The following is a 20823-nucleotide window of genomic DNA, read 5'->3' on the forward strand; positions in this document are numbered from 1 at the left end:
TTTGCAGAATGCTCCAACTTGGAGGAATGGGGAGAGCGGTCAGGACTCTTGATGTGATCGAATAGTTTTTTGGGTCTATTTTTGGCTGAGTCAAGGAGGGTTTTGAAGTGCGCCACTTTCCCAAGGAAGATGTACTTGTGGTACTTGGATCTTGCGGAGCGAAGCATGGACAAGTTATCGGTGGAGGGCACTTGCCTCCATTGTTTCTCCAGGAATCTTAGCTGCTTCCTTTCTTCATAAAGGGATTTGTTGAACCAAGGTGCTGAGGGGGTGGGCCTTAACCTTTTGCCTTTGAGTGGAGCGACGTTGTTGATTTCATCTGAGAGAACTGTGAGGCATTGGGAGGTGAGATCGTCAACATCTAGGTTCGTGTCTAGCCTTGGAAGTGATAACAAAGCTGATTCACAGAGGGGACCGACATCAATATTTTTAACATCACGGAACCAGGAGATAGCCCTCTTGGGTTGGCCAAGTGTAATAGCGTGTAATAGTTGAATAGAGAATGGGATGAGGAGGTGGGAGAGGAAGGTGGCCAGGGAGTTTGCGGAAGAGTCTTGCGGTGAGCCCCAGTGGAGATTGAAGTCACCCACGAAGGTCTGATTGTCACTTTGCGAGTATTGGTCACTGATGAAGTCAGTGAGTTCCTCCAAAAATGCAGGGCCGCTACGAGGCGGGCGGTAAATGCCATGGAAACTAAGGGGTGAATGATGGTGCACTTGTACCTCAAAAGAGAGGCATTCAAAGGTGATGAAGGAGCTGATAGGAGAGGCCTTAAATTGAAGGGAGTTTCTAAAGATGACTGCAACACCTCCCCCCGTGTTTTCAGTTCTGTCATTCCTAAGTATAGAATAGCCTGTAGGTAATAGGAGATCAAACATAGAATGCGAGGTATCTTTGAACCAGGTCTCTGTGAGGAAGAGCATGTCAATATTGTGGTGGGTGATGGTATCTGAGATTTCAAGTTTGTGTTTTACTGCAGATCTGCAGTTGTGGAGCAGACAACGCAGCTCTGTCAGGACTGTTTTGGTGACAGGGCACTTGGGCTCTGAAGGGTGATCGGGATGTTGTGCTTATGTGGGGGTGCTCGGGAGGGTTTAGGTGGTTGCTTGGTTCTGACAGAGGAGATGGTTGGAATAGTGTACATAGTAGGTTTGCTAGGGTATGCAGGTTGAGGAAGGGCGGCGTTCAAAGGCTTGTGCGAATTAACAAAGTTTGCAGACGACTGATTGAGCGTGGCTAAATTGAGGTGAGGGGGCGAGGTGCATCTCGTAGGAAGTTGGGACGGAGAGGGGGTGCAAGGAAAGGTGGAAATCTTAGAGCTTAGAAGTGAAATTGCAGCTGTAAGCTGGGAGATGGAGGTGATAAGGGAACCTAGCTTATTTTCCAGCGAGAGTAATGCAGAGCACAGAAGGTTGGGTGGATCGAAGGAAACAGGTGGGGGTCGAATTGGTGGTGGAAGGCAGGGAGAGGTGGGGGGATTGGAGGTGAGTTGGGGTGTAAGGTTCAAAACTGGGGAAAGGTGGGGGTTGAGAGCGGGAGTTAATGAATCGGAGGTTAAGGGAGAGTTGCCTTTGTTGGTGTTGCAAGAAGGAGAGGAATTAGGGATAACTTTAGGGGGAGAAGGGTGCGGAACACAGCGGTAGGGAAGAAGGAGAGGGGAGGACTGTGTGGAGTCATGGGAAAGAAGGAGGTTTGGGAGGAAAAGAGGTGAGGTGGTTGTGGAGGGCATGTCAGGTAGGAGAGGAAGCTGTGAGGGAACGGGCATCTGGCAGAGTGGGAGGGTTGAGAGAAAGGGAAGTTGGGGAAAGGAAGTGGTACTGTTGGACCCGAGGGAGTGAAATGGACAGGGTTACCAGGGGGGGAAGGGAGTAGCATAGCATTGCTGGAGGAGTGGGAGGGAGGAGAGAGATGCAGTGGGATTGAGGCGAAATCCGGGTGAATAACGAGGGGAGTGGGAGGTGGACAGGAAGTATGGAAGAAGGGATAAGGGGAGCGTAGGGATAGTTCACTGGGGGAGAAGGTTGGAGGAGAGGTGGACTAAAAAGGGGGGTGACTGGAAGGAAAATGGGGGGAGAAGAGATTGGAGTACCGGGATGATGCAGATTGGACGAGGAGCGCATTAGCTAGCGGTGAGGCTGGAGTGAAGTGGGAGGGGGCATATTGTGAGGGGGGAGGAATAGGACAGGAGGTCACAGGGGAGGGGGCAGGAAGAGGGCCAACCTGTGATTCTTGTAGAGTGCAGCCAATTGGAGTGTAGGGGGGTCAGGGGAGGAGAGAGGGAGTAATGGGTGGAGCTAGAAGGAGAGTCGGGGGAAGACCCGGTCACAGAGGAGGGGAGTGGGGAGGGGAAGAGGTGGTCAAAGAGCGAGAGACAGGTGTCTTTGCCTTGGATCATGACAGTACCGTTGTTATAGAGTGAGACAGTGAGGTAACAGTTGAAACGCGTGGAGGGGGAGATTTTTAGCTGTTTCCCATGAGGGATAGAGGAGGTAACGTTAAGGGAATTGTATAAGCTGGTGGACCAAGAGGAGGTGTCATGAGTGAAGAAAATGAAATCATTTTTGAGCCTCCCAAAACGACTATTGTGAAATTGATCAACAAAAAGGGAATCCGGGAAACGTTCAATAGTGTTATGCTTCAATCGTTTTGTTGCAGCTTTAGTCAGGCTGGGAGGGTAAATGATTTTGTAGCAATTAGTTCCAATCTTAACTCGAGTGGTGGCCATGATGCGAATATGTGGCGGAGGAGGGCGGGGGGATAAGAGGAAGGTGTTATTGGGAGGACGGTGGAGAAGAGAAATAAAAGGGTATAAAGGGGGCACATAATCCAGACGTTAAGGTGAGAATATCAGAGCTAATGTGCCGTCCGGGACTAGCAAAGCCTAAGTATGCACAACAGCCTCATCATCTTAAGACCACCTGTAGAGGTGCCCAGAACAGGGTGCGGAGAACATACTACATGAAAAGCAATTTCTAGCACCAACATATAAGTACTGGCCTGGCGACCCTACAAACCTTGCAGACTCCCTGGCAAACTGGCCATCTCAGAGGGGGACTCAAATGCCCTGAAACCATAGTGTCAATGGTGCTGTTCCTGCAGCAGGACTCCAACTTAATCAGACCTGTCCCCACGGAAAAGTAACTTAGAAGGTGCAGCTGGCACTAATAGCCGCGCAGCTGAAAAAGGTCTAAGCAATGCAGCTGGAAGCAGTTCTACTTGCTGCACATCTGTAAACGGCCTAAACGATGCAGCTGGCACTACTTGCTGCGCAGCTGTAAAAGGCCTAAACGTTGCAGCTGGCACTACTTGCTGCCCAGCTGTGAAAAGGCCTAAACGAAGCAGCTGGCACTACTTGCTACGCAGCTGTAAAAGGCCTAAACGGTGCAGCTGGCACTACTTGGTGCGCAGCTGTAAAAGGCCTACAAGGTGCAGCTGGCACTGCTTGTTGTGCAGTTGTAAAAGGCCTAAATGGTGTAGCTGGCCCTACTTTCTGCGCAGGTCTCACTGGTCGATAGAGGAATTTGATGTCCTGGCAAAGCTCGTTGCGCAGCTCAGACTTGAAGTCCTTGAGCATGGACTGGAGATCCGCCTCAGAGAGGGCTATGGCTGACTTTTCTGAGTTACCCCTGAGAGCCGGTCGAGTATCAGTAGTAGTGAGAAAATCCGATATCTTGCCTGATCCTTTGTTTGTGCCTTTCTTCGGAGGCATAAGGGAGTGGGTTCAGACTATCAGGTGTCCCAGAATTTGTCTGGGGCACCCTTGATGTAAAGGTTGGGTCAAGGGGGGGCCTATGCTGTAGCAGGAGGTTGCGTCACTCAATCTCCGAGCATGTTACCAGACGCGGCAGCTACACCAACCTCCCCAGCCGACTGCATGCACTTCTCCACTCTTTCGCAAGGCCGTAGGCAGGGAATCCCTCTAGGCTCACGGCTGCTTGAGTGCCGTATCGGAAGATCTCTCCAGCCGTCTCATGCCCCACAGGTCGCTAGGCAGTATCGGGGACTTCACGCACGCCGCCCCGTAGGGCTTTTGCCAGGCGCAGGTCTTTTTCTATCATACCCTACATCCGCTTCCCCTCCATACCATGTCTGAGCCACTGTCGTAAGTTAGTGCACCTCGAGGCTCGCCGCCATTCCATTGACATCATACAATTTTTCACCAGATTGGCTCCAAAGAATGTAAACAAACCAGAAATTGACACATATCTCTGCACACAAAAAACACACACCCCACCTCAGACCTGAATGATAGCACACAGCTCTGCACACACAGTCGCGCACCCCACCTCAGACCTGAATCACAGCACACAGCTCTGCACACATAGACACACACCCCACCTCAGACCTGAATCATAGCACACAGCTCTGCACACAGTCGCGCACCCCACCTCAGACCTGAATCATAGCACACAGCTCTACACACACCCAGACACACTCTCCTTGCAAACAGCTCTGCACACACAAACACACACCCCACTTCAGACCCGAATCACAGCACACAGCTCTTCACACACAAACACACACCCCACCTCAGACCTGAATCACAGCACACAGCTCTGCACACAAAAACACCCCACCTCAGATCTGACTCACAGCGCGCAGCTCTGTATAAAAATACACACACAAGCACCCCACCTCAGACCTGAATCATAGCACACAGCTCTGCACACACCAAGACACACTCCCCACGCACACAGCTCTGCACACACAGACACACACCTCACCCCAGACCTAAATCAGAGGACACAGCTCTTCCCACACAAACACACACCCCACCTCCGACCTGACTCACAGCACACAGCTCTGTATAAAAATACACACACAAACACCCCACCTCAGACCTGAAACATAGCACACAGCTCTGCACACACCAAGACACACTCCCCACGCACACAGCTCTGCACACACATACACACACCTCACCCCAGACCTAAATCAGAGGACACAGCTCTTCCCACACAAACACACACCCCACCTCCGACCTGACTCACAGCACACAGCTCTGTATAAAAATACACACACAAACACCCCACCTCAGACCTGAAACATAGCACACAGCTCTGCACACACCAAGACACACTCCCCACGCACACAGCTCTTCACACACAAACACACACCCCACCTCAGACCTGACTCACATCACACAGCTCCGCACATACAGAAACGCACCCCACCTCAGACCTGAATCACAGCACACAAGCACACACCCCACCTCAGACCCGACTCACAGCACACAGCTCTGAACACACAAACACATGCCCCACCTCAGACCTGAATCACAGCACAGGAGCTCTGCACACAAAAGCACACAACCCACCTCAGACCGGAATCACAGCACACAGCTCTGCACACAGACACACACCCCACCTCCGACCCGAATCACAGCACAGAGCTCTGCACACATAAACAGATGCCCCACCTCAGACCTGAATCACAGCACAGAGCTCTGCACATAAAAGCACACACCCCACCTCACACACTCCACCTCAGACCCGAATCACAACACATAGCTCTATATACACAAACACACACCCCACCTCAGACCCGAATCACAGCACACAGCTCTGCACACACAGACACACACCCCACCTCAGACCCGAATCACAACACATAGCTCTGTATACACAAACACATTCCCCACCTCAGACCTGAATCACAGCACACAGCTCTGCACACACAGACACACAGACACACACTCCACCTCAGACCTGAATCACAGCACAGAGCTCTGCACACATAAACAGATGCCCCACCTCAGACCTGAATCACAGCACAGAGCTCTGCACATAAAAGCACACACCCCACCTCACACACTCCACCTCAGACCCGAATCACAACACATAGCTCTATATACACAAACACACACCCCACCTCAGACCCGAATCACAGCACACAGCTCTGCACACACAGACACACACCCCACCTCAGACCCGAATCACAACACATAGCTCTGTATACACAAACACATTCCCCACCTCAGACCTGAATCACAGCACACAGCTCTGCACACACAGACACACAGACACACACTCCACCTCAGACCTGAATCACAGCACACAGCTCTGCACACATAGACACACACCCGAATCACAGCACACCTGAATCACAGCACACAGCTCTGCACACATAGACACACACCCCACCTCAGACCTGAATCACAGCACAGAGCTCTGCACACAAAAGCACACACCCCACCTCACACACTCCACCTCAGACCCGAATCACAACACATAGCTCTATATACACAAACACACACCCACCTCAGACCCGAATCACAGCACACACCTCTGCACACACAGACACACACCCCACCTCAGACCCGAATCACAACACATAGCTCTGTATACACAAACACATTCCCCACCTCAGACCTGAATCACAGCACACAGCTCTGCACACACAGACACACAGACACACACTCCACCTCAGAGCTGAATCACAGCACACAGCTCTGCACACATAGACACACACCCCACCTCACACCTGAATCACAGCACACAGCTCTGCACACATAGACACACACCCCACCTCAGACCTGAATCACAGCACACAGCTCTGCACACGTAGACAAACACCCCACTTCAGACCTGAATCACAGCACACAGCTCTGCACACAGACACACACCCCACCTCAGACCCGAATCACACCACATAGCTCTGTATACACAAACACATGCCCCACCTCAGACCTGAATCACAGCACACAGCTCTGCACACATAGACACACACCACACCTCAAACCCGAATCACAACACATAGCTCTGTATACACAAACACATGCCCCACCTCAGACCTGAATCACAGCACACAGCTCTGCACACATAGACACACATCCCACCTCAGACCCGAAACACAACACATAGTTCTGTATATACAAACACACACCCCACCTCAGACCCGAATCACAGCACACAGCTCTGCACACACACACACCCTACCTCAAACCCGAATCACAACACAGCTCAGTATACATAGACACACACCCCACCTCAAACCCGAATCACAACACATAGCTCTGTATATACAAACACACACCCCACCTCAGACCCGAATCACAACACATAGCTCTGTATACACAAACACACACCCCACCTCAGACCCGAATCACAGCACACAGCTCTGCACATACAGACACACACCCCACCTCAAACCCGAATCACAACACATAGCTCTGTATACACAAACACACACCCCACCTCAGACCTGAATCACAGCACACAGCTCTGCACACATAGACACACACCCCACCTCAAACCTGAATCACAACACATAGCTCTGTATACACAAACACACACCCCACCTCAGACCTGAATCACAGCACACAGCTCTGCACACATAGATACACACCCCACCTCAGACCCGAATCACAACACATAGCTCTGTATACACAAACACATGCCCCACCTCAGACCTGAATCACAGCACACAGTTCTGCACACATAGACACACACCCACCTCAGACCCGAATCACAACACATAGTTCTGTATATACAAACACATTCCCCACCTCAGACCTGAATCACAGCACACAGCTCTGCACACACAGACACACAGACACACACTCCACCTCAGACCTGAATCACAGCACATAGCTCTGTATACACAAACACATTCCCCACCTCAGACCTGAATCACAGCACACAGCTCTGCACACACAGACACACAGACACACACTCCACCTCAGACCTGAATCACAGCACACAGCTCTGCACACATAGACACACACCCGAATCACAGCACACCTGAATCACAGCACACAGCTCTGCACACATAGACACACACCCCACCTCAGACCTGAATCACAGCACAGAGCTCTGCACACAAAAGCACACACCCCACCTCACACACTCCACCTCAGACCCGAATCACAACACATAGCTCTATATACACAAACACACACCCCACCTCAGACCCGAATCACAGCACACACCTCTGCACACACAGACACACACCCCACCTCAGACCCGAATCACAACACATAGCTCTGTATACACAAACACATTCCCCACCTCAGACCTGAATCACAGCACACAGCTCTGCACACACAGACACACAGACACACACTCCACCTCAGAGCTGAATCACAGCACACAGCTCTGCACACATAGACACACACCCCACCTCACACCTGAATCACAGCACACAGCTCTGCACACATAGACACACACCCCACCTCAGACCTGAATCACAGCACACAGCTCTGCACACGTAGACACACACCCGAATCACAGCACACCTGAATCACAGCACACAGCTCTGCACACATAGACACACACCCGAATCACAGCACACCTGAATCACAGCACACAGCTCTGCACACATAGACACACACCCCACCTCAGACCTGAATCACAGCACAGAGCTCTGCACACAAAAGCACACACCCCACCTCACACACTCCACCTCAGACCCGAATCACAACACATAGCTCTATATACACAAACACACACCCCACCTCAGACCCGAATCACAGCACACACCTCTGCACACACAGACACACACCCCACCTCAGACCCGAATCACAACACATAGCTCTGTATACACAAACACATTCCCCACCTCAGACCTGAATCACAGCACACAGCTCTGCACACACAGACACACAGACACACACTCCACCTCAGAGCTGAATCACAGCACACAGCTCTGCACACATAGACACACACCCCACCTCACACCTGAATCACAGCACACAGCTCTGCACACATAGACACACACCCCACCTCAGACCTGAATCACAGCACACAGCTCTGCACACGTAGACAAACACCCCACTTCAGACCTGAATCACAGCACACAGCTCTGCACACAGACACACACCCCACCTCAGACCCGAATCACACCACATAGCTCTGTATACACAAACACATGCCCCACCTCAGACCTGAATCACAGCACACAGCTCTGCACACATAGACACACACCACACCTCAAACCCGAATCACAACACATAGCTCTGTATACACAAACACATGCCCCACCTCAGACCTGAATCACAGCACACGGCTCTGCACACATAGACACACATCCCACCTCAGACCCGAAACACAACACATAGTTCTGTATATACAAACACACACCCCACCTCAGACCCGAATCACAGCACACAGCTCTGCACACACACACACCCTACCTCAAACCCGAATCACAACACAGCTCAGTATACATAGACACACACCCCACCTCAAACCCGAATCACAACACATAGCTCTGTATATACAAACACACACCCCACCTCAGACCCGAATCACAACACATAGCTCTGTATACACAAACACACACCCCACCTCAGACCCGAATCACAGCACACAGCTCTGCACATACAGACACACACCCCACCTCAAACCCGAATCACAACACATAGCTCTGTATACACAAACACACACCCCACCTCAGACCTGAATCACAGCACACAGCTCTGCACACATAGACACACACCCCACCTCAAACCTGAATCACAACACATAGCTCTGTATACACAAACACACACCCCACCTCAGACCTGAATCACAGCACACAGCTCTGCACACATAGATACACACCCCACCTCAGACCCGAATCACAACACATAGCTCTGTATACACAAACACATGCCCCACCTCAGACCTGAATCACAGCACACAGTTCTGCACACATAGACACACACCCACCTCAGACCCGAATCACAACACATAGTTCTGTATATACAAACACACACCCCACCTCAGACCCGAATCACAACACATAGCTCTGTATACACAAACACACACCCCACCTCAGACCCGAATCACAACCCATAGCTCTGTATACACAAACACATGCCCCACCTCAGACCTGAATCACAGCACACAGCTCTGCACCCACAGACACATACTCCACCTCAGACCCGAATCACAATACATAACTCTGTATACACAGACACACACTCCACCTCAGACCCGAATCACAACACACAGCTCTGTATACACAAACATCACGTGAACCTCGTGTTCGCAGCAGTGAAAGTCCCACAGTCGTTTGTGTAATCATTCGGTTTGCAGTTAAGTGGCTTGTGTTGTGACCTTGCTTTACTGCATCTACACCGTGTTATGATAATTTCTCTTTTCATTGCAGAGCTCTAATTACGGTGTATTATAGTCACTTTAGGTAGCTTGTCTATTCTGTGGAGTGCTTACTGCAGGGACATGTCGGTTTCTTGGTCCTTCGTGCGTAACACGTGGAAGGCATCAGGTGCCTGTTGTGCTGGACGTGTAAAGTTGGGACAATAGAGAAACGTTATGATAGCTGTGCCAAATGTTTACTAATCATCTCTCAGTGACGTATTTACTGCTCACAGTGCTTGATGGTGCCTGGCACGCTACAAGTCTAGGCATACAAATCCAGTACATCTAGCAATACGACAAGGAATATTATAAAGTCTTGTCCCACTGAACATTGGAAAACAAGCATTTGCATACCAAGAGGTCTCACATTTTTAAAACTCTGACCTATTAGTATTATGAATGACAATGTATTTTATTATTGCAGGTTTTTTAAACACATAAATAAAAGACATTGTCATTTACAATGCCAATAGCTCAAAATATCGCAAATGCGAGACCTATTGCATTGCAAATGCTTGTACTGTTCTGATGCCATGTTGGAAAAAGGCTCTCTTTGAAGCGTCATTCCAAGCATTTTGCCTTTTATCACCTGTTTTTACTGAATCACTTTGTTAGTCCTAGGACGCTGAGCAATTTACCGCTGCTAACTAGTGCTGAAGTGTGTGTGCTCCTTCCCTAAATATGAAATTGGTGTATGCCTGATTGGCATGTTTTGTAAAGTGGTATACCTAGGGCCTGTTCTTCAAATGCTACTAGTGGGCTGAATCACAGATTGAGCCTGCCACTGCAGTGCCTGTTTGGGAAGTTTACAGCCATTTTGACTTGGCATTTAAAACTACTTGCCATCCTCTAAACTCTCCTTTTATTACATATAAGTCACCCCTAATGTAGGCCCTAAGTACCCCTAGAGTCAGGGTGGTATATAAATAAAAGTTAGGACATGTACCTTTATGCTTTGCAAGCCCTGGTAGTGACAAACAGCCTATTTCATTTTTCAGTACAGTGAGGCCTACTCCTCTAATAAGCTAGCATTGGGGATTCCTTAATACATGTTAAGCTGCAATTCCTGATCAGAGAGGAGTAGCTTTTTCATCTTTTGTATGCTTGCAATAGTAATGATAAACCCTCCCTAATGGTGAAGTTGGTATTAACATTAACATTACTGATTTTGAAATGCCACTTTTAGAAAATGGGCATTTGCCTGCAATTACTTCTCTGTGTGCTTGGCAGCCTGTCTCCAATACTCATCTGGAATGGGATGGGTAACAACTATACGCTATGCATTCCCTCTAGACTGCTACAACAAGGGAAGGATGAGGTTTCTGAGTACCCATCTACACACATCTGCATTCTGAAGGCTTTGCCTGGGCAGGGTGGAAGGGATCTGCATTCTGATGGCTTTGCCTGGGCAGGATGGAAGGGAGGGGCAAACCCATCAATTGAATAGGCAGTGTCCTGTCCCCACACTAAGGACTGATTACTGTCTTCGGAACTGATGCATCACCTTTACTGCATGGAGAAGATCAAAGCATCCAGCGCAACTTAACATTCACGCATCTCTGTTTGCAACCAGCAAAGGTACTATGTTCACTGGGGGCTGCAGCCGGCTGGCGCTTCATCGCAGTCGGCCCAGACTTTACCCCGGTCCAGCGTGACCTAAAGTAACCTTTTTAGCACTACTTGCTTCTAAGCATGTGACTGCATTTATTCCTTTAAAATTCAATTGCTCAACTTCTATACATTGGTTTGTTGTTGTTTTGGTCTTTCTTTGTTTAGAATAATATAATGATCTATTTTAGAAACCTGTGTGGAGTCGTTTTGTGGTGTATTCATTGTGTTACTGTGTGTGTTGCAAAAATACTTTACATATTCCCTCTTTAAATAGGCCTAACTGCTCTGTGCTAAGCTATCAGAGGGTAGGCGCAGGTTATCTCTTAATGTGTAAGTAGACTCCTGCCTGCATACCGCAGCCAACCAGAATTTACATTTCCAACACTTAAGAAATTATTCCATAAATGGTAATCTATGCCGACATTAAATGCAGAGGGCAAGCAAAATCAACCCAAAGATAGTGGTTTATTTTATTTGGGAAATATTTCACTGTGAAATTAGAATAGCAAATAATTATTTACGTTGACTTTGATTTTTTTTTGGGCCTTTATACCCTTGAATGTTTGACAAAATATTTGGTCTATATAAATGTTTGTCACTATGAATTACTATCCTTCTGACCTCTCTCTGCTGCTCATTATTAATGGAATGTTTTTCTTTATGTTGAATGTTAACAGAATGGCAGACTTGCAGCAATTTCATTCAGACTTTTACCAATCACAGTATTTTATTGATGACCAAGAGCGAACTTTCTATAACTCTGCGAGCAATAGAGATCCGTATCAAAACAATCGGTAAGTACACTAAGGCTGTCTTGCCTTCAAGGGAGAGTTATTGCAGCAGTAAATCTCAGTGGCAGTGGCCAAGGACAAGTATAATTTAGTTTCATAAATGTTTTGTTAAGAATGCCAAACTGTACCCAAGAAATGAAAATAATATAAGCAATACATTGGCCTTCTTGTGTGTAATGTAGTTGGTCTTTTACTGGACATTTATGACCTAGAAATAAGTGCCCAGTGAGAGCAACCTAATTTGAAATGGCCCTATCTTCTGTATTGGAACAGATCTTTATGTCACACCAGTTCAAATATTCATGGCATGTTAAAAAGTCATAGATTCCATGTTACCCTGACAAGGAAACAACTTTGACTATAATAAGGAGCTCACTTGATTATAATTCACTTAACAAACATACGTACCCGCTTGCTTTCTGATTTCGGTTAAAACTCCTTTTTTAAAACACTGATGGAAATACTCCATGGCATCAACTATTTATACAGATGTGCTTAGTATGCTAGTACTGCCATTTTTGAGGGCGAAAAAGGGCTTCATGATGCACAAGTCATTGCCCCTCCTCCTACAGATTATCTATCTATCTATCTATCTATCTATCTGAGTGTTATTATTAAATTTAGTTTTACAAAATTTGGGAATACACAACCCTGACTTGATAGCTATACTTTATTGTAATTGTAATAGCTGTTTTGAATTGTACCTGGGATCGCCCCACATATTACCCTTGGAATGTCTCCTACATCTACCCGGGGAGTCAAGGATACTTAGGTGAGGCCCACTTTTTGGTTGCTTATTAAGGGGATTATATATAGTTTTTGGGATATGGGACATCCCCCTCATACTGGGGGGTGTTTTGTCCACCTTATTTATAATATATACATGGGTATGCACTGTAAATAGGATGAACAGCACATCTGCCAATATTTGGGAATGTCCTGTATATGTCGAACTCTAAATAACTCCTAACTAACTTGAGCTTGTATTTCTACAAACACTGAACGTTCTCTATTTATGAGAGCCCAGCATCCTGTGTAATGGCCTTCTCTGGGGATGCTGGCCTGCCAGTAGTCTTTCCATATCACCCATTACTTAGTCTGCCCATGAACATAGATGATATTTTGTATGTTGCTTCTCCCTAGTCAAAAGTCTGTCTGGGAACTTGTTATATACTGCATACGACACAACATCAACTAATAGTTGCTAACACTCCATTATTCCCATAAAGTCATACAAAGGTACAACCCTATGCCCCCATCTTAGCCAGGCAATACAACAGATATTTACCATGTGCATCTTATAAAGTGTTATAATGCAGTTGTTGTCATAGCTGCCACCAGAATTCTTTGTGAGGTAACAAGATTCAGGAGGTAGAGGTAGAGATGAAAGTTACAAGAAAGCATGTATGGGGACTCAATGGTACGTGGCTACTCCTGGAATAAACTAGTTTTAATCCATCTAAGTGGTCCTGCTCATCATTTCAATTTGGTGACGAGTGCCTGCTCAAGGAAAGCTACATAGGAGTAGAACCTGGCACTGCGTAATCGTGCTCATGTTGTATGACGGGCGTCAAACTGCTGTACTCAGAGGTCAACCTTGATGTCAGAGTACCCTTGGATGGTAATCCAGTGTTTGCTGCATGTGGAGGTAGACTAGATAAGGCATTTTCTACATTATCCTGTTCCTGAAAGTTTCAAGTCAGCCACGCTGCCTAACAAATGTGACTTTAGCTATAGTTTGTATCTTGCCCTCATACGAAGGGCATATTTACCCCCTACTGATAGTCTGGGGCCAGGGCTGGGTTGATAGGGATCCTTGTGCACTTCAGAGAGTTCCCTTGAAGTCACCCCCTTCATACAAGGCATTCTTGGGAATAAGTACTAGGGCTCTGGACCTACTAAATCAGTAGACTACTGGACCTGGGGCAAACCCTGCTGGAGTTAAGAAGGTTGTGCTGGGAGAATAGCCACTTTGCCTGGACTGAGTGTTCCAAGGATCTGCTACTCTGCTTGAGCTGCCCTGTTGCCACCTGATCTCCTCCCTTCTGAGGGGTAGGACTGGACTCAAATCATCTAACACAGAGTGACTCCTATAACTTAATGAATTGCCCTCTGTTAAGTCTCAGGATCAAAAAAGACTGTAACTTGATACAGCCACGCCTAATCACGAAAACCAAATTGCCTGTTCTCAAGTGTGTCATTTTGGATTGCCGAATTGCTGGTGTTCCCCATTATCTGATCCCCAGCGTGTTGTTTCGGACTGCCGAAGTGCTGGTTTTGCCATCAGGAATGAGCGTCCTGGCTTACTAACAAACACCACAGGACTGTGGGAATCTCTGCCAGCTCAGCCCGCTTGTTGCCATTACAACAGGAGTACAGCTGGGTTGACGCAGCAACATTCCTCCCACATAAGGAAAAAGATAGCATTGGGCCGGCACCCACAGCACCAAGGAGACCCTGCCAGTGCAGCCCTGCCTATTGCTGTATCAACTGAAGTTCTGCTGTGTTTCTGTGGCTGCTGTCCGCCCATGAGAGAAGGACTACTGCATTGCGCAGACCTCAGCATCTCCAAGGTTTGGGACCGGCTCGCTGGGAGCTTGCCCCTATGTTATCTCCCCCTTTGAGCCACGTGGCGCTGAGCCTGTCGAGCAGTCCACCCCACCTGTCCCGGGGACCACCAAGCACAGCCCGGCACCACCCCCTCTGTATCACAAGGGTATTGTAACAAAGCGAGTCCTGTAAGTCTCTACCCCTTACCTGCGCAATATCACGGACAGTCAGGATTAACCAAAAGGATACTGGTCTTGAGGGTTCATCCAGAGACTTCCTCACTGAAGACTGGGAAGGAGTTTTACATGTATGCTCCCAAACTGAGAAAGCTCTTTTCTTTATCTAAGAGAAGATAAACGTATTTCCAGCTCTGTGAATAACACATACTCTTATTGGAATAACTCAAAATGTATACATTGACTTGTCATTTTGGTCTTATTTTAAGCACATAAACATCTTATATTTTTCTAACACTTTGTTGAGTCTTTTTGTGGTGTATTCATTGTGTTACTGTGTCAGTGTGTGTGGCACAAATACAATTTGCCTCTGTTGATAAGACTGCCTGCTCTGCGCCAAGCTACCAGAGGGTGAGCACAGGTTATCTTTAGTGTGTATCTTTTTAAACCTGACTAGGGAGTTGGTCCCTACTTGGACAGGGTGCAAACCTCTGCCAGCTAGATACCACATTTCTACCCATGGTCCAGTCATATGGGGTTGGGTTCAGCAAGATGATCTGGACATTTTATGGATCCCAGGTCTGATGAACAATTTTAAGCAGTTTGAAAAGGTGGGGGAGAGATGCATTATGGAATCATTCACCAATGATTTTTAAATAGGAAATTGTAACATTGAAGGGGTATGTGCATAGAATGAAATTGAAAGGGGGCAGTGCCATCATAGTGTGAGGAAGATCACCATAGTTGTTTGGGAGGAAGTAAGGAAAATGTTGCTGATATACAGAGTGATCATAGATACTGTCAAAGTCTCAGAGTAGCCTTCTCCATTTGTAATCACAGCAAAATGGGATTTAAGTTTTTGTATGGACTTGAGAAGCTTAAACCATGTGTTGTGATGGACAGTTTTCCCCTTCCAACCATTTCGGAGATTTTTTTGCTACTAAATAATGCTAGGTTTTTCAATAGGCTGGGTTCATAATCAGCCTATCATCGGATCAGACTGCACCCAAAGTCAGAAGGTCTCATGGCTGTTATTAGGATGGAGGGAGTCTTCCAGTTTACTCGACTACCTTTTGATCTGGCATTGGCTTCAACCGTTTGCCAACGCATGATGAGCAATGTGTTTAAAAGTGTATCAGGTGTCCTTATTTTCAAGACAATATTCTGTGTTTTATGGTTCATCGAAGGAGGAGCATAATAAGATTTGATCAATATGCTTGGAATTTTGAGAGAAGCCTGGTTGACACCACATGAAGAGAAGTGTCTGTTTTTGTTAAAGGAAATTGAGTATGTGGGCTACACCTATTCAGAACGTGGAGTTAGATCCAAGGAACACTTAGTAAAGTCCATTAGATTAGCCCCTGTTTCTGAGGGAAAGGATTGGGTTCATTCAAGGGGTTGATAGAATACATGCACAGTTTTTGCAGAGAAATCAAAAGTGTTGAGGGCACTATTAAGAAAGAGTAAAGAAGTTGTGTGGATAGAAAAGGAAGACAAGGCTTTTGTGGAGATCAAGTCAGAAATAGCTAATGCAAAGATTTTAACTTTTATCCCAAAGCTTCGGGCATACAAACAGTGGACACCCATTTGTCATGAGTTTGGGGCTGTATTGTCGCAAATGAAGGATGGATAGAGAAACCAGTGGAACTGCGTCAAAATCATTTACCTGTACTGAAAGAAATTACACTGCCATTGGGGGGGAGGCATTGGAGACAGAATTGGGAGTTGAGTATTTCCGTACCTATTTGTGGGGTGTGTGTTTCACGTTACAGAGAGATCATAAGCCATTGGTTAAAGTTTGCAACCTGTAGGAGCTGACAAAGTGTTGGCTAATTTAGCCTCTTGTTTGCAGGATTATCGGTACAAAGTGGAGTATGTTGCAGGATGGGAGAATGTGCAAGTTGTCTTTCGAAATTGCTACTGGATGTAGTACATGAATGTAAAGCTTTGAGAAAAATGGGTGAGGCAGTGTGTGGTAACAAGTATTGAAGATGCATTCTATGGTGAAAAAAATGCTGTCACTCATGAGTAGAAGGAAGTGGTATAAAAGTATTCCAATTTTCGAGAGTTAATAAGAAGTATTCGTGATGGATGGAAAAGGGAGACTGATGTCAGCATCCCATTGCGCAGTTATGTTAAATTGCAGAGTGAAATACGTAGGGGTACCACAGATGCTTTGATCATGTGAGGTGAGGGATATGTACCTCCTGAGGGTGTGAATAAAAAGTTGATAACTTTAGCACATAAGGGTCATCTGGGACAGTCACTTACCAAAAGACATTTAAAAGAAACGTTTTGGTGACCAGGCATGGATGGTGAGGTGAAGGAGTAGGTTGAAACATGTACATTATGCAGAGAAAGTGAAAAAAGATTGAAGGTGGGGTCATTATGTGGTGGAGATGGTTTCTGGAAGAAGGTATGCATGGATTCTCTTGTCCCTATGGATTATATAACAAAATCCAAACATTTTGCAGTGGTAATGGTAGATGTACTTTCAAGATGGATTATAGTGGCATTTGTGAAAAACATTATGTCTGAGTGTTGTAGGGTGTTTGACAGGGTGTTGATGAGGGAGGGATGTTCAGGGTGTGACAGATAATGGTACTTAACTGACATCCACTTTGAGGCAAGATTTCTTGAAAATATGTGGTATTAGACGTGTGTTGTCATTGTATAATCATCCGGGGGCTTGGTTGAGCGGGCTAATCGGCTGGTCAAGGGCATTGTCCAAATGGGGCGGTCATTACAAGGAAGGAAGTTAAGGGAGCCGTGGAGAAAATGGTGTGGGCTTGCACCACCACCTTGAATAGAGCCATAGGTAAAATGTTTTTTGTATGTATGAGGGGAGGAGAAGCTAAAACAAAATTGTCTCCCCAGTGGATGAGAGAGTATGAAGCAGAGAACAGGATGGTTGAAGACATATTGAGAGGAGGAGGAGGGAAAGAGGGTGATTTTGTGAAAGTGAAATTGGGAAGGAGGAAGAATGGAGTTAACAGATTTTCTCATCCCATGGAGGTGCAAAGTGTGTACAAGTGGCATGTTGTTTTGAAGAATGCGCAAATGTGGAATATGAGCAGTGGCATTATTGTAAGTATAATGATGATGAACAGAAAATATGGCAAGGAAGACGTGAGGATGGCTGGAGATGTAGTGATTACTGTTAATAGTCAATGGAGGAATGTTGAAGTCGAGGTGCAAGGAGGGGGGAATTACATGGGGTCCAGAGATGGTAGTAGTGTGTTGCAGAGGAAAAAAATATTGATTCCCAATTCACGGGTTGATGTGAGCAGGCAACGGTGTATTCCTGGCAGATGTCAGGATTTTTTGTTGAATTGATTTTTATTCTGTTTTCACTTAGTTGTTCTTGTAAAGTTCTGTTCCCGTTGGGCTTACACCGTCATTATGAAGTGTTCTCATGTTGAATGTCATATGTTGGGCACCTCATTAGTTTAGATTTACTGAGTAGTGTTTAATTTAAGATTCCTTTTCAATAGGGGTTGGTACAGTTAAAATCTCCATGTTGAAAGCTTTGTATTTTGTTTCTGTTGGTAAAGAAAGGAGATGTTATAATGCAGTTGTTGTCATTGCTACCACAACAATTCTTGTGTGGTAAGAGGATTCTGGAGGTTGAGATGAAAGTTACGGTAGAGCAGGCAAGGGTACTCCATGTTACTCAGTTGCTTCTGGAATAAACTGGTTTTAATCAATATAAGTGGGCTCACTCATCACTTCATAAATTAGCACACTGTTTACCCAAAATCAAGAACTAATTCAACTAAACTCCTATTCATCTAGAAGCCAAGGAGGAAAGGAAAACTAAACAATAGAACTGTCAGGTGATCAGCAACGCTTATATGTTGAGACCGTCATCATAACTACAATGGGAACGATTATGATGGCAGTCAAACGGCAATCAACGGTCGGTTGCAGTCACACCACCATCAGCTGCTGCAGTCTGACCAACGCATTAAAATGTGTGTGGTCAGAGGCAGCAGGCAGAGAAACCGGCCAACCCTTTCCTTGAGCCCGTTGGTGTGTCAGAAACACTTCATAATCCCTTAATGACGGCGGCTCGGCCGTCCAGATTATGTTGGTTTCCGACAGCCGTTCCATGTTGGCCTTTTCGACATGAAAGGCTGCAGGAAAAGTGACATCGGGGGCCCAAGCAGGGTCTCCTTCCATCCTGGCCCTCCGGCTCTGGGCCTAAACATCCATGTACTGTGTGGCAGGTACCTCACGGTGCAGGGATGTTTGGAAACATCAATTTTTCAATGGAAGCTTATGCTGCTGTACTTTACAGCCTGCCACACAAGCTTCCATTGAAAAATTGATGCTATAAGGTGGTCTCATCCAAATACTGCGATCGGAACCAACCTAAGGTCGGGCGGTTCCCAATTGGCAACGGTATAAGCCCCAATGTTTTTTTTCCCACTGGGGAAACAAAAACTATTGAGAGAGTTTTTGAAAATGTATGATGTGGTGAAGTATGGGGAAGCACTATGGGGCTGCTGTCTGTATCTGACTTAAAAGAGTTGAAGATTAAAAATGGAAGATTAATATGTATGTTCTCCTGAATACTTACCTCTGATGACCATCTCATATTTGCTGTTAGTGGAATCTGGTGCTTGGAATCACAAGCTTCAACTAATTCATGACTAATCGTCCATCCTCACCTATCATGTGACTTGCTGAAAAACTAAGGGTACTCATACCTGGGATTCGGGGACATAGTAATTGTTGGCTGATTGACCTGACATCACAGTATATGTCGCAGTTTATTTTACTGTGATAAACACTAAATCATTAAATACACAAGTCACAAAATGAGGCAGTGTTGAGAGAGCTAAATATGTGGTTGTAAATTCCCTGTAGATCTGAAACCCCCAACATATTTCTCTAATGTTTTTTGAGAATTTGCTCACCTAACTGCATTGTCTTCATGAACTGTAATTACTCAAACCCATTTAAAACATATTTGTGTCTCTATCCAACACCCAGAATACTAGTTGGAATAACTACCTACACATGGGTCCTTCTTCCACATTAATGTATTCTTGAATTAAAAAGGCAATACAATAGTATTTGTCAAAATATGCAAGAATTTTGAAAACTTCCATTAGTGTGAGCTATCATGGCTGTACAATGGGAAGGTTGTTTCCACCCACTGAGACATTACTGAGGTGTGTGGAATATTAAAATCTATGATTTTTCTATCTTTATAGTCTAGGTAATAGTATATGTTAACAAAGCATGGAAGCCCCCAACAGCATTAAGACAAGAGTTCCTTCTTATCAATTTCCTGTGCTGTTACTGTTCTTGGAGTCAATACATATTCAAACATGAAATGAATATGTGGGTTAACCTTTCCTAACCTGGCCTTTCCCATCTAGTCTCCACAGATATGTGTGGAGCAGTGTTCTGGTACGTGACACTTTAGTGCAACGGTCTAGCCATACCTGCCAAATACAGCAGATCTACACAGTTTTGTGTGAAACCTGTTAAGCACATAAACCTACTCCCTAGTGTAGAGCTCTGTAGAGAGTGGTAGTAGACCACTTGGGAGGAAATGTGAAAGCCTCTTTCAAGTAGAGGGAGGTGGCAAGACCAGTTACC

General features: G+C 46.2%; 1 protein-coding gene and 1 long non-coding RNA gene across 7 annotated transcripts in view; one reads left to right on the plus strand and one right to left on the minus strand.

Moving 5' to 3' along the window:
* Positions 1-20823, minus strand: part of LOC144821341 (uncharacterized) — a 399934-nt gene that overhangs the window by 222340 nt on the left and 156771 nt on the right. For all 6 annotated transcript variants that reach the window (XR_013608333.1, XR_013608330.1, XR_013608331.1 and 3 more), the window contains one exon: positions 15242-15376. This is a non-coding gene — a long non-coding RNA (uncharacterized LOC144821341). The remainder of the gene's footprint in view (positions 1-15241; positions 15377-20823) is intronic.
* The window catches only part of YIPF7 (Yip1 domain family member 7), a 623048-nt gene that overhangs the window by 116858 nt on the left and 485367 nt on the right, over positions 1-20823 (plus strand). The window contains exon 2 of the mRNA XM_078678244.1: positions 12371-12487. Coding sequence (XP_078534370.1) covers positions 12372-12487 — 116 coding nt within the window. The 5' untranslated portion in view covers position 12371. The remainder of the gene's footprint in view (positions 1-12370; positions 12488-20823) is intronic.

Source organism: Lissotriton helveticus, chromosome 2_2 (assembly GCF_964261635.1).
Source record: "Lissotriton helveticus chromosome 2_2, aLisHel1.1, whole genome shotgun sequence".
NCBI lineage: Eukaryota > Metazoa > Chordata > Amphibia > Caudata > Salamandridae > Lissotriton > Lissotriton helveticus.